Consider the following 20528-nt stretch of genomic DNA (forward strand, 5'->3'; position numbering starts at 1 on the left):
AAGCAGGGCCGCCGGGATTAGAACTGGTGACCATATGGGATCCCGGGCGTGCAAGCCAAGGACTTTAACCACTACACTATAGCTCCGGGCCCAACCTTTGGTGTTCTTAAGAGCTCAGAGTGTCCTAGGGAGTTCTCAACCACAGAAAACAGACATTCCAACATTCCATCCAAAGTCTTATCAACCTGAGATTTCAGTAGGGCTCCAAATCTGAAGGAACAAGAGGCAGGGGGAGGTTGTTTGCATGAAGCCATGCTGGGGCTGAGAGGAGAGCAGTTCAGGGAAATGGGCCACTATCAGGCTGCAAGAGTCAGAAGGGGCAGAAGCCTCGGAGGATGTGGCTCAGTCAGAATGGATGGTGAGGGTGGAGGGGATATACCAAGGATTCACAGGCTTGGATCACGGAAATATCCTTCATCTGGAACTTTAACTTCTCCATCAGCAGTGACTTTCCTGATGGGCTGTCTTTTCCAGCCTTCACACCACCGCTCTCCTGACTTCTGCTTGTCTCTCTCTGGCCCAGGCCTTGCTATACCTTGGAATCCTGCCCCAATCCTTCTTTTCTGGCGGCTGAACCCAGGTCTACAAAGTCACCTGTGCTGTGGGACTTGACCCAGACAACACCATCTGCAACCAAGGCATTTCTCAACTGCCAGGAGGGTTTCCTCTGCTGGAGGTGGTCACCACCTTACCTGAAGATGGCTCCCTACCCCTGGGGGGCTGGATGACTCTGAAGGATGACTCTCCTGGATGACTCTGAAGGACCTGGCCAGCCCCAGAGCTGCTGTGAGACCAGCGAAAGCCATTTGCTGTAGTCACACAGTAGCCTGAGTTTCCCCAAGCGCAGACCTGCTTGCTGGTGGGGCTTAGGCATGCTCTCCCCTCACTGTCCTCTCCTGCCTAAATTTTCTGCATGCTGATCTTCACTTCAGGTTCCATATCCTTGGGAAGCCAGCCTGCAATACTGTCTCATTCATACTGTGTCTTTGACTCCACACCTGTGCCAAATCAGTATTGTTGCCAGACTGTTCTGTTGGCACCAGAAGGGTGTGGACAAATGGTTCAGATTGTATTACTGGGAAGCAGGAATCATCACCTGACGAGCACAGGTGTGCTGTCTTCGTGTGTTCCTGAATGGCATCCGCACCTGCCTCAGCAGTAGCCTGAAGCCTAGGGACTTAGTCTGTCCTGTGGCACTTCCTTATCTCCCACAAGGCCCTTTGGTCCTCTTCCCCCTGACCATTGCCATCTCAGTTCAGGCTCTTTGTACGGTACCCCTGAGTTTCCAACCAGTCTTCTCCAGGACTCTTTCTGGTTCTCATCCAGCCTAGGACATTGGACAGTGTGACCCTCCCCCCAACCCCAAATGCATATCTGGTCCTGTCCCTCTTTTTCTTGAAACTTTGGGGGTTCTGGGCCCGGCGACGTGGCTTAGCGGCTAAAGTCCTCGCCTTGAACGCCCCGGGATCCCATATGGGCGCCGGTTCTAATCCCGGCAGCTCCACTTCCCATCCAGCTCCCTGCTTGTAGCCTGGGAAAGCAGTTGAGGACGGCCCAAAGCTTTGGGACCCTGCACCCGCGTGAGAGACCCGGAAGAGGTTCCTGGTTCCCGGCTTCGGATCGGCGCGCATCGGCTGTTGCGGCTCACTTGGGGAGTGAATCATCGGATGGAAGATCTTCCTCTCTGTCTCTCCTCCTCTCTGTATATCCGCCTTTCCAATAAAAATAAATAAATCTTTAAAAAAAAAAAAAAGAAAGAAACTTTGGGGGTTCTGTCCTCCAGCTCAGCACAGTGCATGATGTGCCAGGGCCATGTGCCTGCTTTTTAATCCTACCCTTTCCACTGTTCCTTACAGGCCTGTTGTGTTTCTACTACATCCTGGGACTTTGCACCCACTCAGGCTCATGAGGAGCAAGCTTTTCCACCTCTGGGCTCTCTTCCTTAAGAAGCTTCTCAGTGACCTCCTATCTGCCCAGACTTGGGCTACGGTGCTCCTCTTCCAAGCATCCTCCTGACACTGGACCCCGACTGCTGAGCCCCAGGCTGTAGGCAGGCAGGATGGGAGCAGTGGCTTTGCTCACTGGGTCCTCGGAGGCCCAGCAGGAGTAGAGTTCAGTGAATGTGCTTGCCCATGGCTGCTTCTGGAGGACAGGATTCACAAGACGAGAAGATGTGACTTTTCTTTGGCAGCAGATTCTAAAACAGAAGGTGGCTCGTGTTGGTTGGGTGGTGGATCCTGTGCTGAAACTTCAAATACAAACTGCAGATGAAGCCATAGAGGGAAAACAAAGTGGAGACGTGAGCTGAAGGTTGCAAGCTCAGTGCCCACAGGGGCTCGCTCACCTGTGATCTCAGGTTTTGAAAAATGTAGGAGAGCCAGACACAACAGCTTGATTGGCTAATCCTCTACCTTGCAGGCATCACCTGGATCCCGTATGAGCTCTGATTTATGTCCCAGCTGTTTCACTTCCCATCCAGCTCCCTGCTTGTGGCCTGGGAAAGCAGCAGAGGATCGCCCAAAGCCTTTGGACCCTGTACCTAAGTGGGAGTCTCCTGGCTCCTGGCTTTGGATCGGTTCAGCTCCGGCCATTGCAACCACTTGGAGCGTGAAGCACGGATGGAAGATCTTTCTGTCTCTTCTTCTCTGTAGATCTGCCTTTCCAATAAAAAGTGGGGGGGGGGGATCTTGAAAGAAAATGATGTGGAAGATGGAAAGGATGCAAAGCAAGACAAAGAGGTGGCATAGACCAGTGGAGGCATTGCTGGGAGATTCCAAGAAGCCCCAAGGTGAGGCCTTTCTCAGTAGTTATTTTTAAAGGAAGGAGCAGTTTGGGACTGACAGTTGTTAACACTTATGGAGCAGGAGCAATGTTACATAGTTCCTGTTTTGTTTGTGGGTTTTGTCAAGGAGATTAATTATTCATGTGGAATCAAATATGAGATACTTCAATAAGTTCATGGAAAATGTCATTGAAGAAATCACTTTATTTTGAAATCTATGAAACAAAGTAGTACTGGAGATGTTACAAGGCATCTGGCTGGCACTTGGAGTACCCTAAGTGTGGCAGGAAAGGCCTTTGGAGTGGAGAGGGTCCTGGAAGATGGGGTGACTCACCCTTTAGCAAGGCCTGGTTTCTGAGCACATTCTTAGAAAAGGAAGCACCCTGCTTGTGAGAATTGTAAGGATACATGGAAACAAACCAGCCTCATTTCACTTCAGCTGGATTAACCAGGATGGCGCTCTGGAGAAGGCTGTGGAGTGCAGTGTAGGTTGCCAGGTTCCCATGGGGACTGTCCTTGTGTGCTGAGGGACAACCTGAAGAAATGTGGGCTGAGTGATGGAAGAATTAGGTAGGCTCATCATCAGAGGATGTTGCTGGGCAGCGGAGTTGGCCCCCTAGGCAGGCCCCGTGGCCACTAACAGGTTGGCCAAGGAACAACCAGTGTCTTGGATGAGGTCATTAGCGAAACAATGGTCAGATTCACAGCTGACATGAGTACAACTGACAGTGAATTGAAGCTTCCCCGAGTCTGCACAGACCATCAGGATGGGCTAAGTCAGAAGGAGAGGCCCAGCTGTACAACCAAGAACAGAATCTAGGAAATGGGGTCTGACAGCAGACGTGTGAAGAAAGACTTTGAGTGCAATCTGTTAACTGCTTCACACATGCCAGGGCTGCCAAGAAAATGAGCATCCGCCATGACTCTGAGTGGCTCACTTGAAGGGGAGCTTTGCCAACCTCCTCTCCCCTCCCCACACGCCTCAGAAAGATTCAAATGATAATGGGGAAAAGATTTCAAAAGATAGGAGAGTGAAGCTGTTGCACCTGGAGAAGGGGTGGCTGTGGGAAGGTAGCCATTGCCTTTAGGGGCACAGGGATCCTAACATGTGAGGCCACCTCCTTGAAGTTCTGGGTGCAGGATCCGAAAGTTCTATATGGAAGTCACAGAAGGGCAGATTTGGACCAAATGTGGGGAAAACATCCTTTGAGTATTCTCACAAATGAACTAACTGGACCACTTTGCTACATGCTATGCTTCCGATTAGCTGAGATGAATGCTTGCTCAGGGTGTGGCAAAGGGAATTAAATGGATGACAATACAGGCTTTGGACCAGGTGACTTGAAGGCATTTTCTAAACCTAAGCTTTCATGAGTTTTTTATTCTTGGGACAAGAGGGAGGGGGATGGTTTTGCAACTGTTTTGTGTGTTTTTAATTATAACAGTTCACATGAGGGAAAGGCCATAAGAATCAATTGGCCACTCAGCACACTTTGCAAGGGCAAGTCTGTAACAACCACTGGGCCACAAAAGGGAGTTGTTCCACCCTTGAAGTCTTCTTGGGCCCCTCCCAGACATGCCCACTCCCCTCCCCCCAGCGAAGGGAACCCCTGCCGTGTCTATCATACAGGTTCATTTTGCTTTCTTGAGAACATTTCTCTAAATGGGACCATGTGGAGTTTCCTCTTCAGCTTCTCTGCTCACACTCACTTCTGGGGACCCTACCGCATTCATATGTCAGTTATAAATGGATCCATTGTGTTGCCAGGTGGGGCACCACCAACGGCCTCATTGGAGGTGCTATCCATCTCCTCCTTGCTGCCCTGGGAGGAGAGGAGAGGCAAGGGCACTCAGGGAAGTAAATGACCCTCACCAGGCAGGCTTGTGCTCCCGGTCCCTACCAGGGAGGCTTCACCAGCCCATGCTCACATAGGAGGTAGGATGGGCTTACCAGTGAAGGTCTGAGGGGTGTGTGATGTGGCAGGCATCCCTGATGGGGGAGAGATGCCAGGAACAGCCCAGGGATGCAGGCCTGGTGGATGCCAAGGGAGGGTTGTTGGGCAAAGCAAGCCACTGCTGTTACTTCCTGAGCTGCCCTGGAGACATGGAAAAGGCAGCTTACTCCTTTGGCCAGATGCCAGAGGGCCTTTGCGGGCCAGTCAGTCTTGGCAGGACAAGGGGCTCCAAGGGTGGGGGGTCTGCGCTGACCAGTGTCACCGCCTTTACATCCTGGTGGGCCCACACCATCAATGTCTTTGCCTTTGTGGGTGCCTCCTTGAGGGAACTACATGGCCGGATGCTGGCAAAGCAGAGCGCGTGCGTTCCACTGCCCTGCTCTCTTCTCTGAGTTTGGAAAAGTCATCGTCAAGTCTGCCAGCACCTTCAGCTCCTCTGAATGCTAATCCAGTGTCCTGGTCTTCCCGAGTTCCGTGGGGGAAGGGCGGGGGCGAGGCTGGCTCTGCCTGGCGCCTGTTGCCTTATATGACAGTGGGGGAGATGGCTGCAGAGGCTTCTGCATCGTCTTTTACCCGTCTGGTTGAGTTCTGGGATAGGCCCTACTGACTGCGGCAAGGCGACCTCTGGGTGGGGGATGACCCCACCACCCACCAGCCTCTGCACCCCTCTGTTGGCCCCTCGAGCCTAGTCTGAGTGGTGCTTAGGGGTGAAGTGTCTGTAAAAATGAAGACGCCAGCCTGCTGCCTGTCCTTGTGTCCCAGAGGAGCGTGTGTTTAAAAGACTAGGAGCCTTCAGGATGAAAGGCAGTGGGCGGGCGGGACAGTGAGTGGGGGTGTTTGCTCGCCTGCTCTCAGATGTGGGTTTCTTTTCTTCCCGTCACCCCCTCGTTGCTTTTTCTGGAGCCTTTTTTTTTTTTCTCCTCTCTCCTTCTGGATTGCAGCCCTCTGCTGACCCACCCGGGGGCCGCCTCTCCCCTTTTGGAACCGCCCCCAGCCCTGGCAGCTCCTTCCCTGCCAGGTTGGCGGGTGAAGGCGCTCCTGTGAAAGCAGGCCCAGAGCGTGAGGATTAATTAAGCCCAGATGCAGAGACTTCTGCAAGTTTGCAGCAGACTGGTGGCTGCAGAGGAGCCATTTGCCTCCCACTGTGTCTGGTCCCAGCTGCTGGTGGGGAACAGCTGGAAAGCAGGTCCTGGCTGACAGGGAGGCAAGGGGAGTCCACCAAATGGAGTGTGTGTGTTTGTGTGTGTGTGTGTGTGTATAGGGAGCTGCAAGGGTGTAGTTCAGGGGAGAGAGGGGGGTAGCTGCATCCTAAAGCCCCTCTCTAGAGGGGGTGCTGCATTCAAGGAGGAGGGCGGGGGAGCAGGGATGAGGGGTTCCCACTTGCTGCCCTGTGACTAAGCCCATACAGTGGAGCCTGGGCTCAGGACTCTTAAGTCAAGGACATGGAGAGGGTGCAGTGTGTATAAGGCACTCTGCAGAAAACAGTGCAGGCAAAAGGGAAACAGCCCTAGAGAAGGCCCCTACCACTCCCATGGATCCTGCATCCAGCACAGAAGGGCTGATGGTCATCCACTTTCAGGGTTACCACATAGAGGATGTATATCACATGAGGCAAACTTGTTTGAAAAATTTAAAAAGGAAAAAAGAAATTTTACCTGAAATTTAATTTTTTTAAGAAACTTAATTTTGGGGCCCGGAGGCATGGCCTAGTGGCTAAAGTCCTCGCCTTGAACGTGCCGGATCCCATATGGGTGCCGGTTCTAATCCCGGCAGCTCCACTTCCCATCCAGCTCCCTGCTTGTGGCCTGGGAAAGTAGTGGATGACAGCCCAAAGCCTTGGGACTCTACACCCACGTGGGAGACCTGGAAGAAGTTCCTGGATCCTGGCTTTGGATCGGCATAGCATCGGCCATTGCGCTCACTTGGGGAGTGAATCATCGGACAGAAGATCTTTCTCACTGTCTCTCCTCCTCTCTGTATATCTGACTTTCCAATAAAAATTTTAAAAAAAATCTTTAAAAAACAAACTTTATTTTGATTGGAAAGTCAGATATACAGAGAGGAAAAACACAGAGAAAGATCTTCCATCCACTGATTCACTCCCCAAGTGGCAGCAGTGATCAGAGCTGAGCTGATCTGAAGCCAGGAGTTAGGGAGTTTCCTACATGGGTACAGGGTCCCAAAGCTTTGGGCTGTCCTCTACTGCTTTCCCAGGCCACAAGCAGGGAGCTGGATGGGAAGTAGAGCAGCTAGGATATGAACTAGCACCCATATGGGTTCCTGGTGCTTGCAAGGCTAGGATTTAACCACTAGACCATTGTACTGGGGCCCAGGGTTTCTTTTCTGAGTGACAAACAGAAACACGCATACCATTCAGCATGGGACTCCAACAGACTCAGGCAGAGGTGGCTAGAGAAGTGAAACATGTCTTAGGCTGTGCTCCTCTCTGCCCTCCGAGTCACCAGTTTCCTGACTACCCATTTTTAGTCTAGATGGAAATGAAATCCTATACATACTTTCCTTGCACCTGGATTCTTCCCTTCAACTCCATGACTCTCATCCCTGCGAGGTAATTGGGGTTCATTCACAGTTGTCACTCCCTGTTGGACTGAGCTGGACACATGTACAACCCACTCTGCTTGTCCTCTGTGATGGTGGCCTTGTGAACATGACAGGGGCTCTGTCTTTCATTTCTGCATGCCTGGGAGGATGACTGGATCATGGGATAGGAGGCTGTGTACAGTTTGAGGAAGTAGTGTGACTGCCTGCTCTTTCCCCAGCACTGACTTGCCTGTCTTTTTTACCTTACCCCTCCTGGTGTGATATCCCTGACTTTCTTGACGGTCTCCTAAGAAAATAAGCAATAGCTCTTAGGGCCCTAATTCAGAGTCACTGAATCCGGTCTGCCCAGGCTCACTGGGACTTCAGGAAAGCCATTCCAGCCACAGTTTGAGGGGTGGAAGGATTATTGGGGAGCCCCCAGCACCAACCAGGGAGTGACCCAGCTCAGCCTCACCTACTCTGATGTCCTTCCCAAGGTGCATATTCCCCAAGGCCTCCCCTCCACCTGACTGTTTCCTATGTCTCATCCTGAGGTGGTGCTGGCAAGTCCATGACTGAGGACACCTATGGGGTCCTCACAGCCGCATTGTCTGCTGAAGGCATTTGTCCACTGCAATGTTGAAGCTATACGCTTTCTGTTGTGCTCTTTACACATCCTCCAGCTTCCTCACTTCTTGGCTTCTCCTGGTGCAGCCTTGCTCAAGAGTGAGAGAGTGTGGCCACATCCAGGTCCTTGCCAGGGTCCCTGACGGCTGTTTCCTGTGGGCGCAACAAGCCTGTGGAGATGCCAGAATTGTAACCTTTACCATGGTGACAGACTGTGGTGAGGACATGTGCACTCTCTTCTGATCCAATTAGGTAGCACAGCATGGTGGCTGCACTTGGAAACCCACTGCAGCCAGCTAAAGCCCAAGATACTGTATTAGTTCCACCAGGCTCACCCACCAAGTATTGCAGGGCACCCTCCCAGAGCCCTGGCTCAGTCCCCCTCCAGCTGCCAGCATCTTTCACCACCCCAACAGCTGCAGGCCGGCTGGATGAGTGATGCTGTCTGCCCCTGGACAGCACATACTTATGGTAATCCAGCAAGGCCCTGAGGCCACCACTCAATGACTAGGTTATTCCCAGGCCGCTTTACCTGGCTGCCTGGGTAGGGTTTGGATGAGGGGAGGAGTTTCCCAGGGGAAAGCTCACTGGTTGCTGGGTGAAAGCTGCCAGGTTTGGCTTCCCCAGGCCAGATTGCCACCAACTGGACATTGACAAGCCTCACAGGTATAGCACAAAAACAAAAATGTGTTTTCCTTCTTTACTTTCCTCCTGCTCTCTCTACCTGTGCCTTTCTCTTCTTGGTTGTTTTCTCCCCCAGCCTGTCCACATTCCTTCTCTTATTTCTGCCTGTCTGTCTGTACTTCTCTGATGTGTATCTGGGAATTTGCAAGCAGGAATGTGGAGCTGCTATTGAATGCCTGTTGGCTGTATGGCTCCACGGCTAAGTATGGGTAACCGTGGTGGGGGACAATTAGAAGGAAAAGCACAGGCACCTGCCAGGACAGGGCTCCCTCATATCCCCCCCCACCACTGTCAGCTGACCCCCTCATTCGGATGGTAGGACCCTGAGGCTCTCTTGCTTCTTCCTTCCCAGGCAGCTTCGCAGCCAGCTGAGCCTCACAGTCATTGCCCGAATGCTTGGCAAGCAAGAGATGCTCCCGCTCTGGCAAGAGAAGACCCAGGTAAACCAATGTCTCCGTCCTTTGGGAAGACAAAGGATGGAGACTGTCCTCCCCAGGGCCAGCTTGCTCCTGAAGCTTCTCTCAAAGCTTGGCAGCCTCTACCCAGAGTGAGTTTTTCCCTCCAGTTGTATGCGCAGCTGCCACACACAAGGTTGTAAAGGATGGATCTGTGAACTGGTGCCTCTATTATCTTTTTAATAATTATGCTAAAACATGTGTAATACAATTATCAATTTCACCTTTTTCACCCCTTACTGTCTTAACTGCAAAGTTCTAATCAGTTTTAAATATTCTGGTCCATAGCACTAAGTACCTTCATCCCGGAGAGCAGCACAGCCCCAGTGTGTGTGTGTGTATGGATGGCTCCTGGCATCAGTCTCCTTAATGACCCCAACTTTCTAAGCTGAAACCCTGCCCCTTTTGAACACTAATTCCCCATCTCCCCCTGCTCCCAGCCCCTGACCATATACATTTTATAAGGGGAAGCAATCTTGATGAAAATAAAGACTACTCAATTAAAACTCCTGGATTGCCGATGTCTGATGTCCTTGGGTCAACAGAGATTTACTCATTCCTCTGCTTGCCAGGAAGTTCTGACTGCAGTCCCCCAGCCTGGGGTCCAGGAGTAGTAGTCTCTACCCCCAGCAAGATTGAAAGCACTCTCATCTCCCCCAAAGGTCTCTCTAGACTCCTGGGAGAATCCCTGGGTCCACCTAAAGCCAGACACTTGGACATAAGGCTGCTGCTCCAACCCCTGCAGCTGAGCCCTTGGTGCTGGTAGAATGTACCAGTGCATCCACAGGGCCAGATGGGTCATATGGCTGAACCAAAGACCCTGTAACAGCTTGGACAGAGATTGGTGAGGTGACCAGTCAGGCCAGGTTGTCAGGGTGAGCCAGGCTGCCCCTTTGCCTTGAATGCTATCTCCCTAGAACTTGGCACGCCTGGAGCCTCTTGTCCCTCTCTCTCCAGCTAAAATGACCTCCTCAAAGAGGCCTTCTGGCCTCTCAACTCAAAGTGCCCCAACTCCATCTGCCACCCCGTCTTAAATTTTCTAGGCATCCAGCTGCTGATCACTTTTATTTGGTTCCCGCTCTCCAGCTGCCCCTCACCACTTAGCACTGGGCCAGGCACACCCTGGAGGGATGAACACATGAAGTTGTAGTATCCACATGCAGGCCAATGCCTTCGTGGAGGGTGTGGCCTGAGTGAAGAGGTGACCGGCACTGGGGTCGCTTCACAGGTTCCCCCTCTGTGAATGGGTGGGGGGATGGTCAGAGAGACCCAACAGTCTTATAAAAGGCATGGTCAGCAAAGATGAAGCCAGAGGCAGAGGGCTGCAAAAGACAGCTATTTAGAAAGGCAATGGCATTGTCCAGAGGAGGTCAGTGAGCCCAGCAGAGAGCAGAGCAGAAGCCAGAGGGAGGTGGGGAGGTGGGATAGGGACTGCTTGGCCAAGAACTGCCTGGGCAGAGCCTGGAAAGGCAGAGATTTGCTCAATGGCAGGGCCAGTTGGGGGCCTTAGTGGTTTGCTTTGGTTTGTGTTGCATTGACCAGAGCCTGTGCAGGGAGAGCAAGGAGAGTGTGAGTTCCCATGGAGCTCCAGGGGAGATTGAGGAGGAAGACTGGAGCCCAGAAGGGTGATTGGAGGAAAGAGGAAAGTGACATGGGATTACCGCACGTGGAGCTTACCCCAGAGGGTCTCCGTGGCTCCCAAGGGCTAGGCACTTTGCGACCTGCCAGGAACCAAGCCAGCTGTAGTCCAACTTTGTACTTCATTGCTCCAGGGCTGTTCTACCACAGCAGACAGCCCACCCGCCAGTGCCCACCATGCACCCGCATGCCTGCACAGCAGACACTAGCTAAACAGCCCTGGCCCCAGGCACTGGCAGGCACTGGGCAGACAGCACCCAGACTTCCTCAGAAGAGATGGGTGAGCCAGCCGACTGTGGCCGCTCTGACTAACTGTGCCCCAGGATACTGAGGCACCTTCCCCAGAGCCAGGACTTATGGGATAAGTCCATGCATGTTCTGTGGAGAAGAGAGGGAGCCAGAGATTCGTGGTAGCTGGAGAGATGGGATGCACCAGCAGGGTCCTGCCTACCACCTTCCTTAGAGTTTCTCCATCCCCACTGCAAGTGGGGGGGCTACTCCAGCCTCCTCCCAGGTCACCAGGCTGCAGGCACACCCCTTTTCAATTGGACCTATCAGATAAATCTTCCTGAAGCTTACCTTGGAACAGCCACTTTGTCCTCACAGCCTCTGCCCTGGAGCCTGCAGCAGCTCCCCCTCCCACAGCCCTTGCTGTGTCCTGGGAGACAACCACAAACTTAGCCCTCACAGCAGCCCTGGACAGTAAAGATACTTGCTGCTGTTTATATTGTTTATAGGTGGGGAAACTTGAGGCATGAAACCTTTTTGGGGTCACATGGCAGGAGTCAGCAGAGCAAAGATTAGAGTCCTGCCCCTCAGCCAGTTCAGCCCCATCCTTGGCTCTTAGCAGCATGGACCATGCCTGTTACTTCATACAGAAGGTGCCCAGCTGTCCCCAGTGTGCTGCTCTGGGTTGAAGATATGGGGGGATAAGTTTAATTTGGTGCCAAAAAATATATATGTTTGAAATCCATACAGGTTTTCTCCATAATGTACATTTTCCATGAACTTAATGAACTATACCACCCCCTCAGTCCCTTCCTCATGAAGCTCCCAGGCCAGGGGGAAATAGACTCAAGCTCCTGGAAGGATATGTGGTACCAGTTGCTAATCAGTGCTACATAGAATGGCAAAGCCCAGTGAAGGCAAGAGGAGGTGTTTGGAGGCCCCTGCTTTAAAAGATGAACAGAGAAAGTAGCATTTGCATGTCCTAAGAAGTCTGGCAGTTTAGTAGTTTTCTTGGGAAGAGCATGCTAGGCAGAGAGGATAGCCAGTGCTAATGCCTGGGGCGGGCATAGATCTCTGGATTGGAGGGAAGACAACAGAGGCAGCAGAAGTCGAGCAGAGGCCCAAGATGGAATAGCAGTTACTGAGGTAATATGGGTTAGAAAACAGTCAGCCCAGGCTTCAAAGACATGATGAGAGTTTTGACTTTCCTGTTGAGTAGAGAACCAGCCTCTGACTGGGGAGCTTTTTAAAGATTATTCAGGCTGCTGTGTTGAGAACAGACTGCTGGGAGCAGGAGGGAGGAGACAGTGATTGCAGTATTCCTGTTGAGAGGTGACTGCGGTTTGGCTTGGGGAGATAGCAGCAGGTGGCGAGACATGGTCAGATTCTAGATGTGCTCACAGCCAGCTGGATGTGGCACGTGAGAAGGAGGAGACTAGGACTGCTTCAGGGTCTGTGCACCTGCCAGGCCGGGGCTCCCCCCACTGAGTGGAGCAGGGGTGGGTAGAGGACGCATGTCGGGTTCTTATCCCAGGACATCTCGTGCAGTGCAATGCACCTGTGCTGTCAAGCTATGGCCTCAGATTAGAGTTTGAAAAATGGGGACTTCAAGCAGCCAAAACCAAAGGGGATAGATTTGCATCTACTGAGAAAAAGGCAGTTGCCCTCTTGCCTTGCTATGCACACACTCATTCATTCAACAAATGCATAGAAAACATCAGCCATGTTCCAGGCACGGTGTGAGGCTCTGGAGACATGACCATGAACAAAACTGTCCTCAGGTAGCTTACATTCCAACAAGGGAGGGAGAAGAGATCATAATAAACAAGTAAGTTACAGAAGCTGCTAGAAGGTTGGTAAATATTGGGGGTGGGGGTGTGTTTGGAGAGAGAGAGTATGGCATAAAGAATTAGCCATTTAGGGCTCGACAGCGTGGCCTAGTGGCTAAGGTCCTCGCCTTGATCCCATATGGCCGCTGGTTCTAATCCCGGCGGCTCCACTTCCTCTCTGTCTCTCCTCCTCTCGGTGTGTCTGACTTTGTAATGAAAATAAAATAAATCTTTAAAAAAAAAAAAAAAGAATTAGCCATTTAGTTGATGTGGGCTCTGATTTAGATGTGGTGCTCCAGTGGGCCTCACTGAAAAGGTGAGCTGGAGCATGAGAGGAAGGGGCAGTTTTGCAGGGTCCTGGGCACAGACTGGGAGCAGGAAGTCACCAGGACCACCCATGGCCTCCCAGACACTTGAGATCTTGGCCACTATCCATCCCTGTGGGAATAGGAGTCACAGCAGGAGTAACAGGCCGTGTGGACAGTTGCCTCCTTAGAGTCAGCACCTGCTTCCTCCTGTGGAGCGACTGACAATACTGGTGCAGGCCTGTCTTGGATGACCATTCACCTCTTGGCCCTAGGTGTCTGCCCTAATGTGCCCAGTGTTTTTAAAGCCGGCTTCCCGGTGAGGGTTTGGGGTGGGGGAGATGAAGATGCTGGTTCCCTCCCCCAAGCCCCGCTTGGAACTCACAGGGACCAAACAAGGCCTTGATCTGGAAGTGAGGGTTGAAGGGGGGGGCTCGCCTGTAAGAGAGAAGCCGTCTGGAGCCTCGAGCGATCTGAGCTGGAAACAAAAGAAAATTAGCAATCAGATCACAGGGGTGGCAGCTTGCTGAGCACAGCGAAGCTGTTTGCACGCAGGGGAAAAACACAGGAGACAGCAAGCAAGTGACTTGCTTGTATGCTTCCCCTGCTCAGCCCCACCCAGGGCTCCCGCGGCCGGGAAGGTCCTGGCCCAGGGTGAGGCTGGCCCTGGAGGGCGGCTCTGGAGGCGTGGGCTGCAGGGCTGGGCCCCTGTGCTTGCACAGCTGTGCGCTCCAAGCGAGCAAGCCAGCCGGCAGGGCTGTTTTGGAAACTAATCCCAGACTCAGAGAAGCTTGAGCAAGGAAGGCGGTGCACAGCTCTGGGTCTGGCCGAAGCCCCAGATGGTGCCTTTCCTGGAACAGAACCTTCCCCCTCCTTCCCCTGCCTCTCCCCTTCTAAAGGGATCAGACATGAAGCCCAGAAGCCCTGGCCTCCTTTCAAGAGCCAAGTCCCACCTGACTCCCAGGCCCCAGTCCAGCTGCTCTTCAGGCTATCTCAGCCTGAGGCTGGCTGTAGTGCTGAGCAGGTGTCTGCCTGAATCATAGGAGGAAGCCAGGTGTGCCTCCGGGGCTAAGCTCAAGCAGGGAGCTGGGCTTGCAGGAGGGGGCTCTGCCCCCTGGCTGTTAGCCACCCTGCACCTGGAAGATCTAAGGAGAGGATACTTCTGATATCATCCTTTGCCCCCCACAAGGTTGCCTGTGGCCTCCTAGGGCTCAGGGACAAGGTCCATGCCTGTTTGCAACTTAGCCATGCTGCAGGGCAGCTGGCTGGGTTCCCCTCCTCTAGAGGGGCCCTGCTCTGGCCAGGTATATAGGAGGGGCTGGCTGCAGACACTGAATCCAGGCAGTTTCTGCCTCCTCTCCAGAGTCCCGGAGCGTCTGTTCAAGAACAGGGTTAGGGATCAGTTTCTTTAAAAACTAGATGGGGAGCAAGAGTGGCCTGCCAACAGATGTAGTGACACATCCACAAAATGCAGTGTGTGGACCTCATGGGGAATTCCTGTCTGAACAGCCCAGCCGTAAAAGGACATGATTTGGGACATCAGAGAAAACTGAACACAGGTGTTGGATGATATTAAGGAATGTTTACTAATTTTTGTTGGGCAAGAAAGTCATGTTTATGTTAGGGAAAAATCTTTACCCTTTTTTGTTAGAAGCTCTTTATGGGGAAAAGGATACAATGTTTGGACTTGCTTTTTTAATTTTTTTCCCCTTTTCTCTGAAAGGAAAGGGCCAGGGTGGGGGTGAAAGGGAGAGAAGCCATGAAACAGGCAAAGCAGAAGAATGATGAGGGCAGGTGTCACATAATGGACAGGTGGGGCCCAGGGCACAGCCTCCCACCTCCGTGGATATTGACAACAATGCCCACGATGACAGATTCAAAGAAACAGAGAGGGACTGTGTGGAGAGTGGGCCTGCGAGAAAGCAGCTGCTGCTCGGGGTGGGCAGGGACTTGGCTGGTGTCAGAGGAGGTGGCTCTGCTGCTCTTGTGTCCTCAGGGAAGTGGATGCATGTCTTACCCACCCTGTAGAGGGCCCACGGCTTGCCAGGCACTGTGTTACATACGGGTGGGCCATGTTTCCCACGGGTGGGAAACTCTCAGTCTCAAGCTGTTTCTAAGTGGCACGCATGCCCAGGTCTCCAGAGCCAGTGTTCTGACCTACTCCCACCAGCCGGGGTGTCCTTGCTGCAATCCTGAGTGCTGGCTTTGCTGCCTTCAATGAGTGACAACCTCCCTTCTCCTCCCCAGCTGTCCTTACTCAGCCGGCTCCTGGGCTTCATGAGGCCATCATCCCTCAGGCAGCACCTGGGCTCGGAGCCCTTGCCACCCTGCCAGGAGCAACAGCCAAAGACCAATGCTGAGCTAGACCACAAGGTGAGCACCCAGCACCTGCCTGCCTGGCACTGCCACTGCAAGACAGGGGTGTGGGGTGGGCAAGAGGCAGGGCTGTCAGTCTTGTACAGCCTGCAGGGCCAATGGCTGCCAGTCCTCCCAGAGCCCTGGGGCCACGCCAGGACAGAGACACAATGGCCGCCTCCCTCCATGGAAGGGAGGTGCTCATCATATCTCCAAGACCTGTAATTAGTGCCCTTGACCATGCTGCTCACACACAGGCGCACGGGATGCCCTGTGCAAAGATGTGTAAGTCAAGCCTCTACCTGGCTCTGTGTGTGCACCTTCTGTATCCTGGCATGGCTTTGTTAGCCACGGGGCTTTCAGTCTTCCAGCACAGCACAACCGGGGATACTGGAGCTGAGCTGCTGGAGAGAATGTGTGTTGGGGGGAAGGGGGAGCAATGGTCAAGGAGAAGTGCAGGGAGTGTCTAGATGCACGAGGCGCCTGTCCAGTTTTATAGAACACAGCTGGGCCCTAGGGCCCTGTTGACTTTCGGTGTGATTGTTCCCCAGACTGAGTTCTTGGCCTTGCCCCAGTTCTTCCTAATTGAGTTTCCAGACCTCGCCAGCTTTCTTGAGAGCCACACTTTGTTGGAAATCAGGGACAACAAGGTACTCTGAAGGTCTGGAGGTCTTGGGGTGAGTCTCAGAGCAGGAACTCCAAGTGTGGTTCCCTGGGGAAAAGGGCTTACATCTCAGCTAGGGCTCCCTCCTAACCCTAGAAACCCAGGGAGAGGAGTACAGATAGAGATCTCCTAATTGAGGAAGGTGGTAATTCCACAAACTCAACTCGGAAAGTAGATGCTGACGCCCCAGAAGCCCAACCTTTGGGCATCACTGTGCAAATCAGATAAATGAATTAATTACTTAATGAACATCAATGGGCCATTAGGAAGATGCGATAATCATGGGGTGCACGCTCCTGTCCCGGAACACGTTGGCAAGGTCATCAGTCCCTTGTGCCTCGTATCAGGGCCTTCACCAGGCTGCTTCCTCCTGGGAGAGTGTGCACTGCTGCTGCCACAATCCCTGCTCCTTCACCAAGGATCTCCCCAGAAACGAGCTGGTGCTGGAGACCAGCGGGGGCCAACCCCTGGGGGTGGTCTGTCTGAGCAGGAAGGGGGGGGGGGTGGGTGGGGCAGAGGAAGAAGAAAGGCAAGGAAGGGTGAGGGATGAGAGGCTGTCTAGTCTGGCTGGTTCCAGGCCGTGCCCTCAGTGTCAGCAGGCACACATGTGGCTCTCACCAGACCCCAGTGCAGTGCTGAACCTCTTCAACGCAGAAAATATTTGGTCCACAGCCTGGGAAGAGGGAGGAATGAGCAGGTGGGCCAGGGTGTCCTGGATCCTGAGGATACTTTTCATTCATGTAGAGGAAGGGCACAGGGCAACTATGAACCCCTTTGACTTGGAAACCACAGCCAGAGACCACCTTAGAGCCCCCTTTCACCTCTGCCTCTGCCAGTGACGCAGCCTAGAGCAGAGGAGGCAGAAGCTAGCAGGAGGTTGGGAGGAGGAGGAGTGTGGAGCAGGGCCCTGTGTCCGCGACCTGGACTGGGAGGGGCTGGGGGGGCAGGTGCCCCCGCCCCACTGCCACCCTTCTTAGCCGCCTGAGCTGCCTGACGACTCCTCATTAGGCCCCAGCACGTTTCATCTTCAAAGAGGGGCTCGCCCTACTCACCAGCCAAAAAGAGTGGCCCGGCGTCGCCTGCGCTGTTTTACAGGAGCGGTGGTCTGGGTTGTGGCTGAGCCTTTCATCCCCAGAGCTCAAAGTTGTGGCCTTCACTACCCTACCCCACCCCATCTCACCCCATCCCCTGGAGTACAGTGGGTAAACTGAGGCCAGAGTGTGGAGAAAATGGCTGTTCTCCCAAACCTCGGGAACTGCTCATGGGGGCAGGGAGCTATCTGCGTTTTGATGCCTCCCATCCCCCTACCCTGCTCCCTACTGTCTGGGAGGTTTCCTGCCCCAAACTGTGGGTCACAGCCCTCCTCCAGTGCTGCAAATAAACACTTCTGCCTAGCTTCTCTCCCCTGTCTCCCCGCTGCCTCTCTCCCCTCCAGGAGGCTCCACCCTCCTTGTGGGAAGAGGCTGGAGAGACTTCCCTGGTGGTTCCTTTGACTTGTCCGGAGAGGTAGGTGTACTTTGGGCTCAGCCGGTGCCTCTCTCACCATTGCATCCTACTTTTGCTACTAAATGAATGAATGAACAAATTAATGTGTGAACAGTATCCTCCTTCCTTTCCCTCTTGAAACTATCTTCTTTACCCTTTCCTAGCCATTTGCTCCTACCCCCATTCTGGAATCCTCTTGTTCTCCCTTCTGCACACCCTCTGACCAGTCTCTGTATGGCATGCCCCTCCTCCTCCCCATCTCTTAATGTCCTTGTGTCATTAGGCTACAAGAGTTTATGGCCCAGGCCCTCAACTTCAGAAGTTGTTACCTGAATAATGAGAGAACCAATCACCATACATTGTTTGTAATTATACCCTGGTGCGGCTGCAGCCTGGGAAAGCTAACCTCCAAGCACTCTGACAAAAGCAGCAGCATGCCTCTGCCACAACACTGTCTGGTGGGGGGCAGGGAGGCAGTGGGGGAGCAGGAGGGGAGGCCGGGCAGACAGGTGTGGGTTCCTGTGCTGTTTGTCTCAGCTTGGCCCAAGTCATTCAATGAAACACGGGCAAATATGTGTGGATCAGAAGAACTCCTGTGGAAGCTCTTGGAACAAAACCATGATAATAGTGGGAGCGTTTTGAAGTGGCCACAGGGGGTCCTGTGCTAGCTTGATGGAGAAGAAGGAATACACTGGGGTCTGGTCTGGCTCAGCAAGAGGCAGGTGTCTTGTTTGGCAAAGAAGCTGCGAGAGGATGTTTTCACTCCGGAGAGCATGATGCTCTGAGAGTTGGTGTCCCAGGGCTTGCCTTTGGTCCCTGGATCGTGGTTCTGCCAGAGATAAGCACCTTCCCAGGCTCCAGCTTGTTATGCTGGCCTTTTGGCCCCAGCCAAACATTGTGTAACCTGATTCAGTTTGCCACTGTCTCCTGAAAGTTACCCACTCAGCCCTCCAACCCAGGCCCCGAGGTTTCCTGGGGGCCATTTCATTTTCTTTTAGCTGACTTACGGAAGCCTTATGGGCCTGGATTTTGTCCATTTGTGTCCTGTGCAATGTCAGGGTTATGGCCCATTCACCTTTAAAGTTGAAATTATGGACATTTTGGTCTCGTTAAACTTGCCGCTGCTCATCATGGTGCTCCTGCTTGTCACTTCTGGCCTGTTGTTTTTTTTTGCTTTGGCCTCCTACTGTTTGCTGGGATTTTGCCTTCTGTTTTTCGCCTTTGGGACTGGGGCAGTATACAGAAACAGGATCTTTAGCGCAGCCTGGAAATTTGCTCTTGTGTGGATGGAGCAGCAAACTGTACAGGGGTCCACTGTCTCCCATTGTGTGGAAAGAAAACCGAGAACCACAAAACAGGGAAGTTCCAGACCTGGGACAGAATTGAGGTTCCTGTCGTCTCTTATGCTTCCCGGCACATGGATCCTCCCAGTAACCCCATGGGATTGGCTGGGCTGCCTGGGACCTCCTTAGGGTTCTGCTTCCATGATGGTCCTCAGAGGGTACCAGTGAGCTTCTTGGCCACATACATCCCCACCCTGGATCCCAAGGATCTGCACTACTGAGCCCTGCAAAATGACAAGGTAGCTTGTTCCATCACAAGCATACTTTTTGTGAAGAGTTGGTTTTCAGGGTGTGGGCCCCTGGGTTTGAGCGCTGCTGGGGTAGAATCCTCCTAGCTCACTCCCAGCTTCTGTGCAGCTTCCCCACCTCCCTGCCTTCCCGCCATCTGGAGAGGGGGTGTGGGCCAGCCACATGTTTGTGTGTGAACACGTGGTATATATCTCCTGCGTATCCGCGCTATGCTGTTGGTGTTGATAGAGTTGGCCAACAAGTTTTACTACTTTTGCTCTGGCTGCAGCAATTGCAGACTGCAACTATTTGTTCCTGTGCCTGGTGACTCTGCCAAAAGTTGCCTTAATGGGAGGTTGTGGCGGGGGAGGGGGCAGCAAGTAGGCCTGTGTTCCTGCATGGATGGTGCAGGGAAAGTGCTGTGCCCTCTGGCACCCCTGGCCTTGCCCCCAGCCTTGCTCACTGGCACTCTCACCCAGCAATGGGATATGTGTTCCCTTGGGTCTGGCTGGAGTACAGGTCTCTTGCCCTGTGTCACCCCAGAGACTTCTGTGACCCCTCCCCACCAGTCTCTGCCTTCTGCCCTGCAAATTCCTGTTCTTTCGCTCCCACCCCTCCCCCTGCACCATAGGGTGATCCCTACCCTCTGCAGCCCCCTTCTCCCTTTCCCCTGCACCCCATAGCCCAGGGCTGGGGAGCTCAGTCAAGGCCAATGTTAGGAAGGCTGGAAGGGAGGAAGCAGGCTGGTTTTTGAGGAAGGGAAAATAGATGGTCAGGACTCTCGAGTCCCTCCCCTGGCTGGTCTGTGGTTGGTTGTGTCTGACTTTTTCCAGAATGAAGAGCATCTACATCTTGAGACATAACCTTCAAAAACAGGTGGCACCAGCTTATGGGAAGCCCACCCTAAGTGAACCAAGGAGACCTCTGAAGATCTGGAAATTGGCCAGTTTCTGTGACCATGTCAAGACCATACAGAGCCCAGACCCAGGCCAACATTGTTTGGGGCCCAGGCATGCTAGCTTCTTTGCAAGTGCATAAGCTGGGCTCCAAGGGTCAGACTTGGTTCGAAGGGGCAGCTGGTTTGAAGCCTTGGCTGGATCTGAGCCTGTTAGTTGCCTGGCTCCACCTGGGCCCAATTCTCCTGGAGACCCCAGCTTAGTCTTTAAGCTGACTGGATCGTCTTCCCACCAGCCTGAGGATAAAATAGATGCTTACTCAAACACTGCCACTGAAGAACCCTGCCGTAGGCACCCAGCTTTAGCCCTGTGGATCTGGGCACACTGAATCCAATTAATGAGTGTCTTTTCCAGAATCCCTCCATGCCTGTGCCCATCAAAGTCAGCTCACTCAGACCACGGCCCATGTGGCTCTGCCCACCTAAATTGAGTCACCTGTGAAGACCGGGCTGA

The 20528-nt window shown here is 53.1% G+C and overlaps 1 protein-coding gene across 1 annotated transcript in view; it reads left to right on the top strand.

The window, feature by feature from the left end:
- FAM178B (family with sequence similarity 178 member B) overlaps nt 1–20528 on the top strand; it is a 137048-nt gene that overhangs the window by 106348 nt on the left and 10172 nt on the right. The window contains exons 12-13 of the mRNA XM_058667570.1: nt 8942–9029; nt 15292–15417. Coding sequence (XP_058523553.1) covers nt 8942–9029; nt 15292–15417 — 214 coding nt within the window. The remainder of the gene's footprint in view (nt 1–8941; nt 9030–15291; nt 15418–20528) is intronic.

Source organism: Ochotona princeps, chromosome 8 (genome assembly GCF_030435755.1).
Source record: "Ochotona princeps isolate mOchPri1 chromosome 8, mOchPri1.hap1, whole genome shotgun sequence".
NCBI lineage: Eukaryota > Metazoa > Chordata > Mammalia > Lagomorpha > Ochotonidae > Ochotona > Ochotona princeps.